Here is a 15,881-nt window from a genome sequence, read left to right as displayed (position 1 = left end):
CTGTCGAGTTATCAAAATTATCAAAACAGATTTAAAATTGTTTAATTTGTGTGACAGCGAAAGTTTTACATATATATTTAAGATGTCCAATTTTAAATTGCAACAAGTAGTTTGTCAAAGTTTTATGAATCATAAAAAAATCAATTAAAAAAAAATGATTATTTAGTATTTTAATCATTATAATTACCCGCATTAGGTTCATCCGGGACAAAATCTATCACTTGATCTAAAATTTCGGAAAGATCCGGATCTGATGACTGATTATCCCAAGTAGTTGGATCGGTGCTAGTTTGACGGTACTCTCCACTACCTGGAAATTCGGACTCAGTTGGTCCCATTTGGGGCCTGCTTTGTTGCTGTAAAAAAAAAAGATACATTTAAAATATAAAATATTGCTTAAAATAATATTCAGTGATTATTCGCAATAATGTACGGAATGACTCTATTGTTGTACGTACATTTTTATTCACATAAACGGAACACAGATAGAATCTAATGCATTTTTATTCTACAATTCAATATTTCATATATTAAATTAAATCGCACTTACTTGACTTAGTATATGACTGAGGTAGGTATTGGCTGATTGACGAGGTAGTTGTCTCGACTGACTTTGAAGAGGACGCGCCGACGTCGCAGTTGTCGTAATCGTGTTATTACCACTACCAACTTGCATACTGCCACCAGTCCAAGGCTGTTGTTGTTGTGGCTGTTGTTGTTGTTGTTGTTGTTGTTGTTGTTGCTGCTGCTGCTGCTGTTGTTGCTGCTGTTGTTGTTTTGTCAAACGAGGCAGTTTGTCCTAAAATTAATAAAATAATATTATACATACATACATACATACATAAATATATACATATAAATTAGTTAATAATAAATAAAAATTTGATTGTAATTATCATTTTTAAGAGTTTTATTTAATATTTTTTGTATTCTGTATTCTTTATTTCAAGATTATTAATTAGTTACTGCATGACTAAATGTCAGAAGCGAGAAATCATTTTTTTTTTTAATTGTATAGAAATTTGGAAGATTCTTATGAACATTTGGAGAATTATCAGGTTCTACGAGTTTTCTATATTTAATTGAATTAAAAAGAAATAAATCGATTAAAAATATACTCTCTTTCAATTTTTAACGTATCAACTGCTTAAAATACTATGGGATATGTATAGTTTATATTATTATGTTTATAATTAGAACGCTAAAATTTTCAATAATTATAATTAATTTCCGCTACTTCTGATAAACATAATTTCGATCAATCAATAAAAAATTTACTCTAATTTCAGAACCTCTAAATAGGAGAATATAATACTATTCCTTTTATATTAGTATAGATAATGTAGCAAGCATAATGATTATTAATAAATACAAGAAAGGTATGTGGAGATTAGTACATATTTTTTATTACTGTTAGAAATTAGTTGCAAATTGACCTAAAATTCTAATTGAAACTCTTATTATGAAATTCTTTATATTATATAATCATGAGATTCTATCAGAAATATTTTATTATCAGATTTAATACCTGCGGCGTTGCTGATATCACAGATGCGGGCAGCTTCGTTGGTACGTTCGTTGTTTGCGGCGGATTTTTCGCTAACAAAGATGCCAGCATCTTGTTCTTCTCCCAAAGAAGACTCTTGCTCGTCGCGTTACTCGAGGAGCTCGTTCCTGAAGAAGATACTTGATGCGAGCCGTCCACAGGTCGTTTCACAGCCACATTCAAATCGCCGTCCTCTCCTGGTCTCTTCTGGCCTACCTGAGTCGCGCTGCTAAGAGCCACGTGATCACTCGATTGCGATGGCGACGGCGTAGTATTCCGAAATCCAAGACTCCGCAAGAGAGAATCGTCTTCCCGATTCTACAAAACAAGAGTTCATTCTTATTATCACCCTCTAAAGTTTTATCCCCACCTACACTTATAGCTAAGACGTATTGAAGAAAAAGAAAAGAAAAATCAAGATTGTATCAGACTCGAATTTAATATTTCCCCTACTATAAGATTATCTCGTCGTATACTCCATATACAACTTTTCTACCAGTCGTTTAGTTTTGACCTTAAATCTGTTTTAAAAAATGCGGAAAGTAGATGTTAAAAACTGTTATATATATTTAAAAAATTACGTAAAATAATCATTTTAATTCCCTACAAAAATAATGATATAAAAAATTGCGGTAATATAGAAAATAAGTTTATATTAAATTATTCTTTTTATTCCCGAATGCTGCCAACCTCATTTATATTCAAATATTAACACTTTAATTTAAAAAATTGTATAAAATATTTGTTTTAATTTCTTATAAAAATAATAATATTCAAAATTAAAAATTTGTCCAAAAGTTAAAAATTAGTATAAAAATAAAATAAGAAAATTTAATTAAAATACTTAATGCTTCTAAAAGTGCAATAATAAACTGGTATTGCCAAAATTAACGTACCTGTTGTTCCTGTAACTTTCTTTCTTCGTCTTGGTCTTTCATCAATTGCTGCAGGAGTTCATTTCTTTTCTTCATTCCAGCACGTGTCTCCTCGTCCTCGTCATCATTTTTTTCGTTTAGTAACTTAAAATGCAAAAAAGAGAGCGATAAAGCAATAGGAATTAAAAACGAACACATCTCGAACCTTTTAAAGTTTTTTCATAAAAAGAAATATATAATTAAAATAATAATTGCAATCAAGGAATCAAAAGTAATAAGTTTTATTTATTATTTTTAATTGCTTGATTGCAATATTTTAATTCTTGATTTTCTTAATGTAATGAATTGAATATAAATAGTAGCGGATAAGGAATAAAATAGTAAACAAAACGTTTTCAAATTGTCAAATTTATATTAAATTTTCTTCTGCTTTGTTTGTAGCTATTAATTTGTAACTTATATAATTATCAATTAGGAACTATCAAGTTACCTGCAATAGCATATTGTTTCCGAGTGACGACTTGGAGTGCTCCATGCTAGGCTTTGGCATGTTGCTAGGACTCGTACGCACTTTATGCTCCGAATGATAGTCGTCTTCGTCTGGCTGGTTCAACAAATTTTTCAGTATTCTGTTATTGTTCTGATTATCCGAATCATTATTCGTATTATCCTGGCTGTCTTCGCTAGCACTCGGCCCTTTGATCAACAAGTTTCGCAGTCTACCAGATTCGGTAGATATGGTACTGTTATTCTGGGTCTCGACGGCGCCGCTAGTCCTCGCCGTCGTGTTGTCCATGGTACCACCACTGTTACTAGTAGGACATCCGCTCTTGTTACTCTCTTCTGTTCGCTTGATAGTCGTCGTAGCGGTGTTACTGCCGATACCACTGCCACCATTGGTGCTGATACTGCTGGCGGCATTGCTCAACGTGGACGTTTGCGTGGTCTCTTGAAGAGGACTGAAGGGGAACGAATTACTGAAGGCATGAACAGTACTGACCGAGGTCGGACTGAACGCTCGTAGAGGACTACAGTGAGATATCACTGCTGCCGAGTTGGTGAAAGTTCCTTGTGGACTCGGTGATGTCGGAGCCGGCTGGGAAGACGGTCGTGAGTTCGAAGGCCCACTTGCTCTCGATTCCGGTCTATCTACCCATCCAGCACTACTATCCAAATCCCAAGCTGTGGAACTAGGGAAAAGCTCGAATTCCAAGTCCATGTTTCCCGAAAAATGATTGAACGGATTGCCGCCCGATGTGCTCAGCGACGTCAGAGGATTGCATGAATCACTGCCACCACCGCTGGCATTGCCGCCGCCGGTACCATCTCCCGTGTTAAAGGCGATCGAGTTCGACGATGTGGCGGCGTGCGAAACCGTCATACCACGAGCACTAATACCACTCACTTGACCGTTCAGATGCGCGACGGGCATCAGCGGACCACCCACGTTATTGTTATTGTTACCGTTATTATTATTACTATTATTCGCACAACGGTTACTAGGGTGTCCTGAGCACACTTTGTTGTTGGAAAGCTGACCACTCTCGATAGGCATTAAGTCATTGTCCCTATCATAAAGAATAAAATAACATATATTTATTAATTAAATTTAGATGTACACCTTCACTTTCTAAGACTAGCATATACATCGCAATTGAATGCTTTGCATCAACTTAATTCCTTAATACCTTTTTCGTCAATATTCAATGACTAAATAATATCCTGTAATATTTTACAACAGAAAATAAAAAATAATATTTAAAACAGAATTTTCTGCATGTATTACAACCAGTTCTACATAAAAGTATTATAACAAAACTATTATATGATAGTCATAAATACGTTCTATTATTAAAATATATTTTAGACATATAATTTAATTAGTTTAATGCACAAAAACGGCAAATTTTACAACATTCTCTAGAGAAGAAATAATTAAAAAATAATTAAGCTGCTTTCTTGAAGATATTAAGATATTATTTTCACATAATATTCATTTTCATATAATATTCATATTTCTTCTCAATTTTGATATACTTTTCAATGAACAATCATTTATTAAGTTATCAGAGAATATAAAATATATGAATTTGATATATTTATGTCCTTGCATTAATCATAAGTATTGGGAGCAGGGTGCAAACTTACCCGATGATGGAATTAGTAGCCATCATGAAATCGCCGCTATCGTGCACATTCATCACACTTGCTTTGAAAAATTTTGACTTTGTTTGAATCTTAAGGAACTTATCAGGAGTAACGCGCAATCGGTAAACATCGCTCGTACTTTCACCGAGTTGAAACGTATCGTTCAAATGTTTCGTGAGCGTACTGAGATCATGGGGGTGGCACAAATCCTTAATCGTTGTGCCTATCAGGTCCTGCAATAGAACATTCTATGAATATATTTCTCAAACAATTCTGCGATGTAAGAGAGATAGAAAGATAGAAAATAATTTAAAATTTCTAAAATCAATTTTTGAACGAAAAATAATAAGAAAATATATTGTTAATTATCATCATCATATTTAATTACTCGATCTAGAATTGAAATGAGTAATAGATGGACAAATATGATTAATTTTATACTCTAGCAAAAGAAAAATAAATTTTCGCGCAAAATGTAAAATATTTTTGATAATTATTAAATATATTAAATAAATTTCAAAAAGAACAAACTCTTATATATGTATCTTCTAAAAACTTTTATTACAAATTAGAGCAAAGAAGAAGTTGATCTTATATTCACAATATAATTCTTTGTAGGAAACATTTTATTTATTTTATATAATAGCATCCAATTATTATTGAATTAGTATATTGGAACGTTATAGTAATCAAGTTATATGATGTGGTTATACGCACCCTTACCTTGCTTAGGTACTTGGAGTAAGCAGGGGATAACCAACTGACGTCAATCGCAATAATCTTCCCAGTGGTATCCAATTTGACGGTGAATTGTTCAACAGAAGTACCAATAGGCTTCTCGTTTGGCGGTATTCTACGCGCTACGCACATCACGCAAGGACCAATGTCTGACGACTCGGAGGACACATCAACGGTCTCCAGACGATCGGTGTTACTGGGCAGAAGAGCAGAACAGATTTGCATAGACTCGTACTTCGATATTCGCTGTTGCTTCTCTTCCATAGTCTCGTCCTTATCATCGGGAGGCTTCACCAAGAAGCGGCAATTGAAAGTGCGGTTCCTGGTCTGAGGTTGCGGCTCGTTGGTCCAGCCTATAATATATGAATTCGAGTATATATAGTTTGTTTCGTGAAAGGATTACTTGTTGATGAAGTTTTCCTATGCTATCACTAATTCGAAATCAATTTAATTTTGTTCGTTTATCGGTGAAATAGTATATTTTTTTATAAAAAAAAATTTGAAAAACGGATTACAAAATTTTATATAATTAATCTATTTATATTAACATTAAATTATAATATTTCAAAAAATTCAAATAGATCTTGTTTTTTTTCAATTAATTTCAGTTAAGTAAACTTGAAGAAAAACTGAATATTTTTTCAAGGAAAGAAGTGACATCAAATTTTTCAAAAATGTATATATATGTGTAATTAAACTTCAAAGCGGATATTATAAAGCATCCTGCTTCTGCATTTCATATACATATATATTAGTTCAATCACAATCTTGATCAATTAGCTTCCATTTTTTTTTAAATTCTTTTTTTTTTCAAATTTATAAATACATTATATACATATATAAGATTGTGATTAAATTAATATATATGTGTACATGAAATGCAGAGGCAATTGAAATCACGATTAAAAGGAACATCCCAATTCATGAGAAATATAAAAATATGTCTTTCTCCTCGACTTTATGAAAACTATCTTTAAGTACAAAAGACGAAATAAAAAAATGAGAAAATGAAAAATAAAACTGAGGAAGAGATCGTTTGAATTATTCATGATCTACTAATTGCGCTTATCTTTAATCTACCCTATGCGAATACTACTACCCCTAAGAAAAGGAATGTATCACCGTTCGTGATACAGTTAAGAATACATACCTAACGAAGGCAACAAACTAGGCATAAAGGTGTTGTGATCCCCATGATGAATAATATTGTAAATATCCTTTCCGAGTACATCGTCCTTCGTGTAATTTATGTACTGCGTTATGTTCTCCGTAACGTACTCCACGCGGCCCTCCGTATTTACAACAAATAGAAAGCCGTCTAGTGCCTAGGAAGAAAATATGATTAAATTTATTAACACTAATTTTTTAAATAATGTAGTTAATATATTATAAAGTAATTGTTAAAATGATGCAAAGTAATACCGTTTATAAAATCTCTCTTTGATGTATTCTCCCTCTTCAACTCTTTAACACTGACTCTCTAGTAATATCCAACGATGAAACCTGAATTTAACTTTATCTAATTCCATTGATACGAACCTCGAGTAAGATAGGGCCAACTTGATCGTTGGACAGTATGTTAGGATTCGACGAAGACACTTCCCCCTGTTGTACGGCATGACTATTGGAGCCTTCTTGTTGCCTAAAGTGCCGAATCTACAAAAAAAAAATAACACAAATAATTGATGTTTTATTTTTTTGCAGTCACTGCGCGTTCTATTCATCATATTACATTGTAAATATTATAAACTATCCTGCGCTTTTTCATAAGGTTCTTTGAAAAATCTTTAAATAATTATATAGTCAATTCGTAATTTCTCTCGCTTTTGGAGCACTCTGTATATAAAATTGTGCAATACAATAGATATATTATAAATTGATAATAAATTGATAATAATTGAAATATATGTGTCAATTTTGGATTCTATAAAATTTGCAAATATTGCAAAAAAAGTCCTATAACGATTAAGATAAATACATCGCATCGATATCTACCTAACAAAATTTTTTCACGTGCAAATTTGGGAGCAGATCGTTTGTAAATAATATCCACAAAAGTCTTATACGATTACTTAATGTAGTTTAAATTTAAAAAAATACAATCGTACAGTACCAATTTGAACTTTCGTAATTTTGATATTAAAAAGGCTGCGAGGAAGCTTTTATCTCACACTCGATTTAGGTAATCGTCGCTCATGCGTTCGTCTCGCCTCACTAATGCCCGTACAAAAGCGTCGTGTACAAAGCAAGTCCGCGCGAGCGAAATGATGTTTAAGGTCCATTTACACTTGCTCGTTTTGTATTTCGTGTCGCATCCGATACTGCATTATACTCCATAAGAGGGACGAAATAAAATATCTTTTTTATTTTATTTTTGTAACCGTCCCATCGTTGGCGATAAAATTTTCAACGAAACGAATGGCACCTAGATGGACAAATCTACGGACACGTTTTTAACAAATATGCGATCCTGAAATGTAGATTTTATCACGTCCGATTTTGCCGAGGATCAATAGGTGGTATGAACGGACAAGTGTAAAATGGACCTTTAATCTTTTCCATCCAATGGTAGCATTTCCCTCGCGACGTTCGCGTTATGCGTGACGTGATAATGCGAGGAAACGACTGACTCCGCTTTTTGCGTATCCCGCACACACGCATCTCGCACACGAATGCGAGTCGCTCAAGTGATGTCACGCTGTGAGTGAAACGCTATGTCATTGCGATGCAAAATTTCATCAAAGTAAAATCCTTTGTTGTTTTTTTTTCCTCAAGCATCATCTCGTTTCGCGGAGGAACGTGAAAAGCAGCTTTATTTCCTTCATTTCGCGCGGTATTTTCTTTAATATATTCTTTAATATATTTTCTTAATTATTCAAATTTACGTAGATCAAGTGTCATTTAAATTTCTCAATGCGAAGAATATTGTTATATTTTTTCACTTTGGATTCATTATCCTGCAATATTATCGCAACTGCGCTGTCATGTTATCTTTATACGTGCCGTCATAAAATATACTTTGCTAAATACAACAGCTGAAAACGTCCGTGAAAAGTGCGTGAAAGATGTGTGGCGTCGATTGTACTTTCAAACTGTACATAGAAACTCCACATGTTGTCTTCGACATGTGCGTCATTGTACTGCGACGATGCATTTCCCAGTCTATGCACCTTGATAATAAAACGAAACTCGACAGAATATAAAGTGTACGAAAATACACGAAAGCAAATTGGCATGTGTCTTTCGTAAAATATATACAATCCCATTTTTGCGGGATATTCATGAAATAAAAGATAATATGTATATCGCGTCAGATACGAAACAAATAATTCGATTTGAGCGGAAAATCGGATTTTATTAGACACACATGTGTACCGTTATTTTTATACGTCAAAGTATAGATTTGTCAAACTGGTTATGGCACGCGATGATATCAGCAGTCGCGATGATGATACAAAGACAGATAGATGGGAGAAAATATGCATCAATAGAGAAGATAAAAAGAGACACCAAATTACTTTAAATAGCACTGCGAATATATTGCAGCGAATATATTGCATATCGATTAATTGTTATAAATAATACGGGATACGATTATAAAGAATGTAAAAGATAACTGGTAAATAAAATGTTAGCTTTACTAAAGGATAAAATGCCAAATGACAATTGATAAAATTTTTAATTTCTACCTCTCAGAATAGATTGTTTCGATATTCTTGTCAGGATTCCAGATTAATTTAAATATGCATGAGAAGAATATGGAAAATTTAGGACATCCTAAATTTTAAGTGATTGGAATGTTATAATTTATAAAAATGTTACGATTAAAAATCAGAAAGTGTATATATACTATATAATATATGTAGTATATAAATATGTATATAATATTATTATATGTACAATATAATAATATTATATACATGTATATAATAATATAACAATATATATAACATATACAATATAATAATATTATATACATGTATATAATATTATTATATGTACAATATAAGTGTACATAAATATATATAAATATATAAATATATATATATATATATATATATATATATTAATCTCTCTTTGTTGTATTTATACTATACTCCTGCACAAAATTAACGCATAATTTTTTTCCATTTTTTCTTTAAAAAATATTTAAATTTTAACGAAAAATATTAAAGAAAAAGTGAAAAAAAATTATGCGTTAATTTTGTCCAGGAATATATTTATTTTAACTTACTTTTTTTAAAACTTGAGAGAGAAAATTAACTTTAAAATTAAAATTTGTGTCAATTTAAAGATTATTGTGAGGGATTATTGATTGCATAAAATTTAAAAACAATGAATTATATAGACTTAAATGTATATAAATGTATATCGTTGGAACGCGAATAAATATCTAGAATTCAAGCCATTTTCGTTGTTGAGGAGGAGAAAGGCCGGTGCTTCTCTCGCGGGGCTGAAATTTACTTTGCTCGGCAAAGAACCAAGAGATCATACGAATCTGAGAGAACGGGGTACTGTGGTCGAAAGAGTGCGTGCATCGCTCGGTTTTTGTACTGTATACACAGTCCATTAGCCCTCGCGCGTCTGTTATCCGTCATTGCGTCAGACCGCTAACGAAACAACGACACCACTCAAGGAGGGACTTAGGTAGTTGTCCGAGCTCAAGCGAGTCGTTGCCCAAATGTATAACGCGGTGAAAGCCACGTAACACGATAACTCTCGTTGTCGAGTTTCTTGGTAATATAAAAAAAATAAATAAATGAAAAAAAAAAGGGACACCCGGTATATTTTAACATGCGAGTGTTTCGCGAGGTTTTTCGTCATCCGAACCAGTATTTTGCAATATTAATGATCTGAAAAAATAAACATTAATAAATGAAGACTCTTGCTCGCGCAATAAATTTATAAAAAAAATTAATAATTAGAATAAAAAAACATTAGAAATTGCAAATTTATTTTAGAAAGTTGCACCAAAAAAATCTTTAAAATATTCTCTCTTTAATGTCTCTCTGAAATTTTAAATAAAAATATTTGGAGAGTCAGAAAATTTTTTTATAAGAAATTAATAATTAGAAATTTATAAAAATATAATAAAAATATAATAATAATATGATTCATTTTTCCTGAAAATACTTTATATTCGTCGAGTGAGACTTGAAGGGTTAAAGTGATATTTAATACAAATTGATTACGCAGTATCTTTCAAATTGATGTTACGATTAGTGACACAATTACGTCACGCGATACCATCGCCGTTAAAGAATCGTCGAAACACTTTCTCCTCACGGAAGATTGTTCTGTAAAAGGGAACAAGAAACGATTCAACACGCGTTTAAGATTATCTTTCCCTCGTTTCCATTATCACACACACACACACACACACAATATCGCCCAGCTTCATTATCATTCTCGACGCAATTTAAAGAAACGGCGTAAAAGCGCAAGTAGAACGCATCGTATTGTATCGAGTGTTTGTGCAAAAAGAATATTTCAGCAACTCTGATTCTTCGTACAAGAATAATATTTCTACAAACTCTGATTCACTCCAATAATTCTTCGGAGCTCAATCTTGCTTTGAAGATCATCAAGTCTTAAAATTCAATAATAATTGCGTTATTTTTTTTTACATAAAACAAATAAAATTCAAAAACATGTGCACACACGCCAAATGCACACATTTAATATTATAAATATTGGATATGAAAACAAAGTTCCTTTGTTCATTAAATAGAGGGTCTAATCCTCGGTCTAATCAAATCTTGTAAAAAAATTTTCTAACCCTCCAAGTATTTTTGTTTGAAATTTCAGAGAGACATTAAAGAGAGAATATTTTAAAGATTTTTTGCTGCAACTTTCTAAAATAAATTTGCCATTTCTAATGTTTTCCATTCATAGGAAGGAGCCTATTAAGTTTCAAAGATTTGTAAGTGTACTGAAAAAAATTGAACCTTTTTTTCATAAAATAAACATTTTTCACTTGCACAACACGCAATCCATTTATCACTAAAAATTGCAACAAAAAACATAATATAACATATTCAATATTATATTTACAATATCAAATATTAATAATTCGCTTTAGCTTACCGATTTACTGTAACCAGAATGCTGTTTACAATATGAAAAAAATCAGAATTAAAAAAAAAATCTCAGACCCCTAATAAAATTCCTTGATTTTCCAGGTGCAAGGGAAACCCAAGTTTTTCCAGGGGACACCCTGATAAAAAATTCAATTTTTGTTTAAAATTTCAGAGAGACATTAAAGAGAGAATATTTTAAAGATTTTTTGCTGCAACTTTCTAAAATAAATTTGCAATTTCTAATGTTTTTCATTCATAGGAAGGAGCCTATTAAGTTTCAAAGATTTGTAAGTGTACTGAAAAAAACTGAACTGTTTTCCATAAAATAAACATTTTTCACTTGCACAACACGCAATCCATTTATCACTAAAAATTGCAATAAAAACATATATATAACATATTCAATATTTCGTTAAAATTGAACATATGTAAAGAAAGATAGATATATATATATTTACGATATCAAATATTAACCGTTCAATTTGGCTTACCGATTTACTGTAACCAGAATGCTGTTTACGATATGAAAAAAATCAGAATTAAAAAAGGAAAATCTCAGACTCCCAATAAAATTCCTTGATTTTCCAGGTGCGAGAGAGACTCAAGTTTTTCCAGGGAACACCCTGATAAAAAATTCAATTTCTAATTCACGTCGGAGGGCTCGCAATGTCGTCCATCGACGATCCAAATACGGCTCTCGAAATTCCCGCGTTACCGGCCGGAATTCACGGTCGTGCGCGCGCGAGAGCGTGCGGAAAAGACGCGTCCTTGAGCTCGTATCTCGCAGCGACGATAGATCGCGCGGTTGTAATCGACGCGGCGCAATCTGCGAGAGTGTGGCACGCACGCACGCACACACGCGCACACGCGCGCACCGCGCAATAATCGCACCAACACACGGGTACCCGGAGCGCGCGTCTGCCGTGGCCTCGAAAAGTCGGTGACTCCGGGTCGGAGCGTGCGGCGTCCGAGTCCGACAAACGGTTCACGCATACGTGTATGCGTGTGTGCGTGTGCGATGTTGCCGCTAGCCGCTCCTCCACTGGAACTGGCGAACGCCAGGGTATGCGTGCGCGTGTACGTATGCGTGCGCGTGTACGCATTTCTCTCGTCGAATCGCGTCGCGTCACGAGTCGCCCGCGATAAATTCTTCTCCGGTGCGCGAATTTCCACGAACGGGAGAAAGGGACACGAGACGCGGGACCGCAAAACTCGAGGGGTGGTCGAGATGCCCGAGAGGGGAGGGTGCGATCCGGATGACGAAGGAGATGGGGATAGATTTGAGAGATGGGGGCTCGACCGGAAAGGGTGCACACCACGTGTATCGAACCGTCCCTGCGCGATTCCTCCGGCCGGATAACACTTCGTCGTCGCGAACCAACGGGTGGGATCTCCGATAAGCAAAGATATCCCGGGGGGGGGGGGGAGGCGCCCGCGAGATAAAGCGGACCGTAGGAGAGAGAGACGATGACACTTGTACATTTTCTGCCTAGAAAATTTCAATCGACTTTACCTCGGCCGCCGCATCACCAGGCACCATCGCTGCGCATAACCATCGCGCAGATGACGTCACAAAGCCCTCTCTCTCTCTCGCATTCTCTTTCTTTCCTTTCCCCTTTCTCTCTCTTTCGCTCAGGTAGATCGAGTTGTAGCGGCGCCGTTTGGAAGGTTTCCTACTGGCCTCGGTGACATCACTCAAGGTCATGTAACAAACTCTCGCTCGGGGCAGAAGCAGCGACAATCTCGACCGTCTCTCTCGATGATCCGCAGATCTCTTCTTATCGTTCTTCTCTCCTTTATTCCGCCGACGACGACGACGAGCGATGCTTCTGTCAGCGCGCGACCTGTCAAGACGCTCGACAACACGTGCTTCTCCGCGAACCGCACGACTAACGTGCGCGGGCGAGAGCACAGACGGGAAGTCGATCCTATCCTCCGGTCTCCCCCTCCTCCCGTCCCTTTCTACCTTTCCTGTTGCGACGACCGAGCTCTGTGCTGTGCGCCGGTAGCGGCGACCGGTTCGCAAACGCGTACGGATAGATGGATGAATGCTTTTCTGCAGTTTGCGACTCCGAAACGCGCACGCGCGCCAAGCAGCTGAGCGCGTCTCGAGGACCGTATTGTGCCATGCCACGAATGGAGATGAGAGAACGTTATCGAGAATATCATTATCCCTTTGTGTGTTTTACAGCTGAACTTGTCACGATTAAATAGATATTTATATTTATTTCTGAACAAGAGAGAGAAAGGGAGGAGGGAAGAGACTATGTAATATGAAAAAAATATCATTAAAGCGAACTGATCTCTCTCCTCGAATACTTTACACGCGATTATGCCTTACTTTAGTTTATGGGGATGTAAGCTAAATTCTTATTCGCATGAATAATGGAAGATTTTATCGATAGATTGTTGACAAGAAATTAAAATCGATTTTCTTTAACTTCTTTGTTTTTCCTTTACAAAATTCTTTTAAATGTATATTTCTTCTATTTTGAATAAATAAAAAAATACAACTCTCTACGAGTGATAAACAATTAAAAATTAAATTTTAAACTTGAATTCTGGAAGAATACAGATTCTGCAAATAATTTTAATGACAGATTGTCGAGAATAAAATCGATTTTCTCCAATCTCTTTGTTCTTTTCTTTACAAAATTCTTTTAAATGTATATTTCTTCCATTTTAAATAAATAAAAAAATACAACCCTTTACAAATAATAAACAATTAAAAAATTAAATTTTAAACTTGAATTTTGGAAGAATACATATTCTGCAAATAATTTGATAGGTTTTTAATTTGAGACTTAAGTGCAAAAATAACGCTGCGTCATTTTTCTTGATAATTACGTGCTAAGGAAATATCGATTCTTGTGAGATAACTAAATTTAAAATTAACACGCTATCGATAACTTTATAATTAAAAATGATTAGGAGATAGTATCAAGTAGCACCAATAACTAAAACACTTTTGAATGATATTAATATCTCGAAGAACGTAACGAAGAATAATGACAACGTTCGAAGGCATCGATATCCAGGTAACTAGAACTGATTAGTAGAAGATAGTATCGAGTGGCATTAATAACTAGAAGACTTCTGGATTACATCGATATCTCACTAACAAAAGATAGATAACAACATTCAAAGATATATAATATAATAACATGAGATTTCGGAGCAATTTCATATTCTTGTTACAATCTCCAAATAAAATATCGATATCCTATTATTACCTATAAATTCGTCGAGATTGATTTATACGATATTCCCAAAAAAAAGCGACTCGACTATTCATCTAGACAGCTTAAAATACAGACGTTCTCTCTTTGTAACTTTTTATCATAATAATTATCAAAATCAACACGCTGCCACTCTCGTTTCCTCTCTGCACCTTCTCTTCATGAAGCTTCCGACAAACCGATATGACTTGGGTAAACTGGACGAGAAAGCTGCTTAAAATTTCAGTCGGGCACGAGGACCTTCGCTCGCTTAGGTAGACGAAGTTACGACACATTATCGAGTCTTCGAATTTCTAGAGCCTAAAAAATCCCCGACCAAGCGGGCCCGGACCGGATCGGTTCCCGCCAATGGCAAGTGTAACCTCGGCTCGATCGCCAGTGAGTCAAGGGCTTAGCCTTAGCGGCCGTTATGCAACTGCTGCCTCGCGTTTAGCCGATGATCGCGCGAGCACGGCTCAACAAAGGTGCCCGGGACCTGTAATTATCGGCGTGTATCGTTAGCGGATTAATCGCGTATCGGTTTAAAAAAGGAGAGACGGAGAAAAAAATAGCCGTAACTGCGTCTTTGACCTTTCGCGAGCCGAGTAAATGATGCGATTATATTAGCGATAATAATAGGCTCTAGAAATCGAATCAAATTTCCGCCAAGATAAAATAGGCCCCAAAGTGGACGGCGTTATGCAAAAGTGAATTACCTCGCCGAGCGCTTAATTCGGGATAATTTCAAATGAAAATGTTTTATGTATCGCCGACGAATTCAGAATCATGCGTGTGTATACGTCAATCTTGAAAATTCCATTCATTTTAATTCGTTTAACCGACTTTTGCATAATCTCGTTTCGCGTCATTTAGTCGGGCTAATAATTGTTGAATGAAAAGAGCGTGGCAGAGGATTTTTCTGTGTTTTATTATATGCACGACTGTACGTGTGGCACAGAATTATACGGACGCTGTAAAACTTGATAAAAAAATTATAACACGAGCTTCTCCTAAATACACGCGAAATTGGGCTATTTTTTCGCGAATTCAATTCCCGTGGAAAATCACGCACAATGCAATCTTCTAGCCAACGTTATATATGCGAGAAGCGGATACGCGAGTTTTTTCCGCATTGAACGCGAACATACATTATGCGTGAGATTTGATCTCAAGTCGGGAAACGATTGACTCGAGAGGCGAATCGGATTACATCAAAGAGAAGGCGTCGAAGAAGCATACGAGCTACGCGAAATTTATGAGATTGGCCGAATTTATC

At 35.0% G+C, this 15,881-nt stretch overlaps 1 protein-coding gene across 12 annotated transcripts in view; it reads right to left on the bottom strand.

Annotated features, from left to right (window-relative positions):
• Positions 1-15,881, bottom strand: part of LOC105254664 (nuclear receptor coactivator 3) — a 115,293-nt gene that overhangs the window by 13,993 nt on the left and 85,419 nt on the right. For 8 of the 12 annotated variants that reach the window (XM_011263483.3, XM_025413209.1, XM_011263484.3 and 5 more), the window contains 9 exons: positions 6,847-6,963; positions 6,458-6,632; positions 5,287-5,660; positions 4,570-4,802; positions 2,912-3,989; positions 2,443-2,565; positions 1,529-1,864; positions 551-799; positions 188-356 (listed from right to left, as the gene is read on the bottom strand). In XM_011263483.3, coding sequence (XP_011261785.1) covers positions 188-356; positions 551-799; positions 1,529-1,864; positions 2,443-2,565; positions 2,912-3,989; positions 4,570-4,802; positions 5,287-5,660; positions 6,458-6,632; positions 6,847-6,963 — 2,854 coding nt within the window. Of the gene's footprint in view, positions 1-187; positions 357-550; positions 800-1,528; positions 1,865-2,442; positions 2,566-2,911; positions 3,990-4,569; positions 4,803-5,286; positions 5,661-6,457; positions 6,633-6,729; positions 6,964-12,900; positions 13,255-15,881 lie in introns of those variants that run through there. The other 4 variants (XM_025413212.1, XM_011263481.3, XM_011263488.3 and 1 more) reach the window with 3 other exon arrangements.

This window comes from Camponotus floridanus, unplaced genomic scaffold (genome assembly GCF_003227725.1).
Source record: "Camponotus floridanus strain SB8 unplaced genomic scaffold, Cflo_v7.5 scaffold62, whole genome shotgun sequence".
In the NCBI taxonomy this organism is placed as follows: Eukaryota; Metazoa; Arthropoda; class Insecta; order Hymenoptera; family Formicidae; genus Camponotus; species Camponotus floridanus.
The sequence above is the reverse complement of the archived record's forward strand: the minus strand, read 5'-3'. Positions and strand labels throughout refer to the sequence as shown.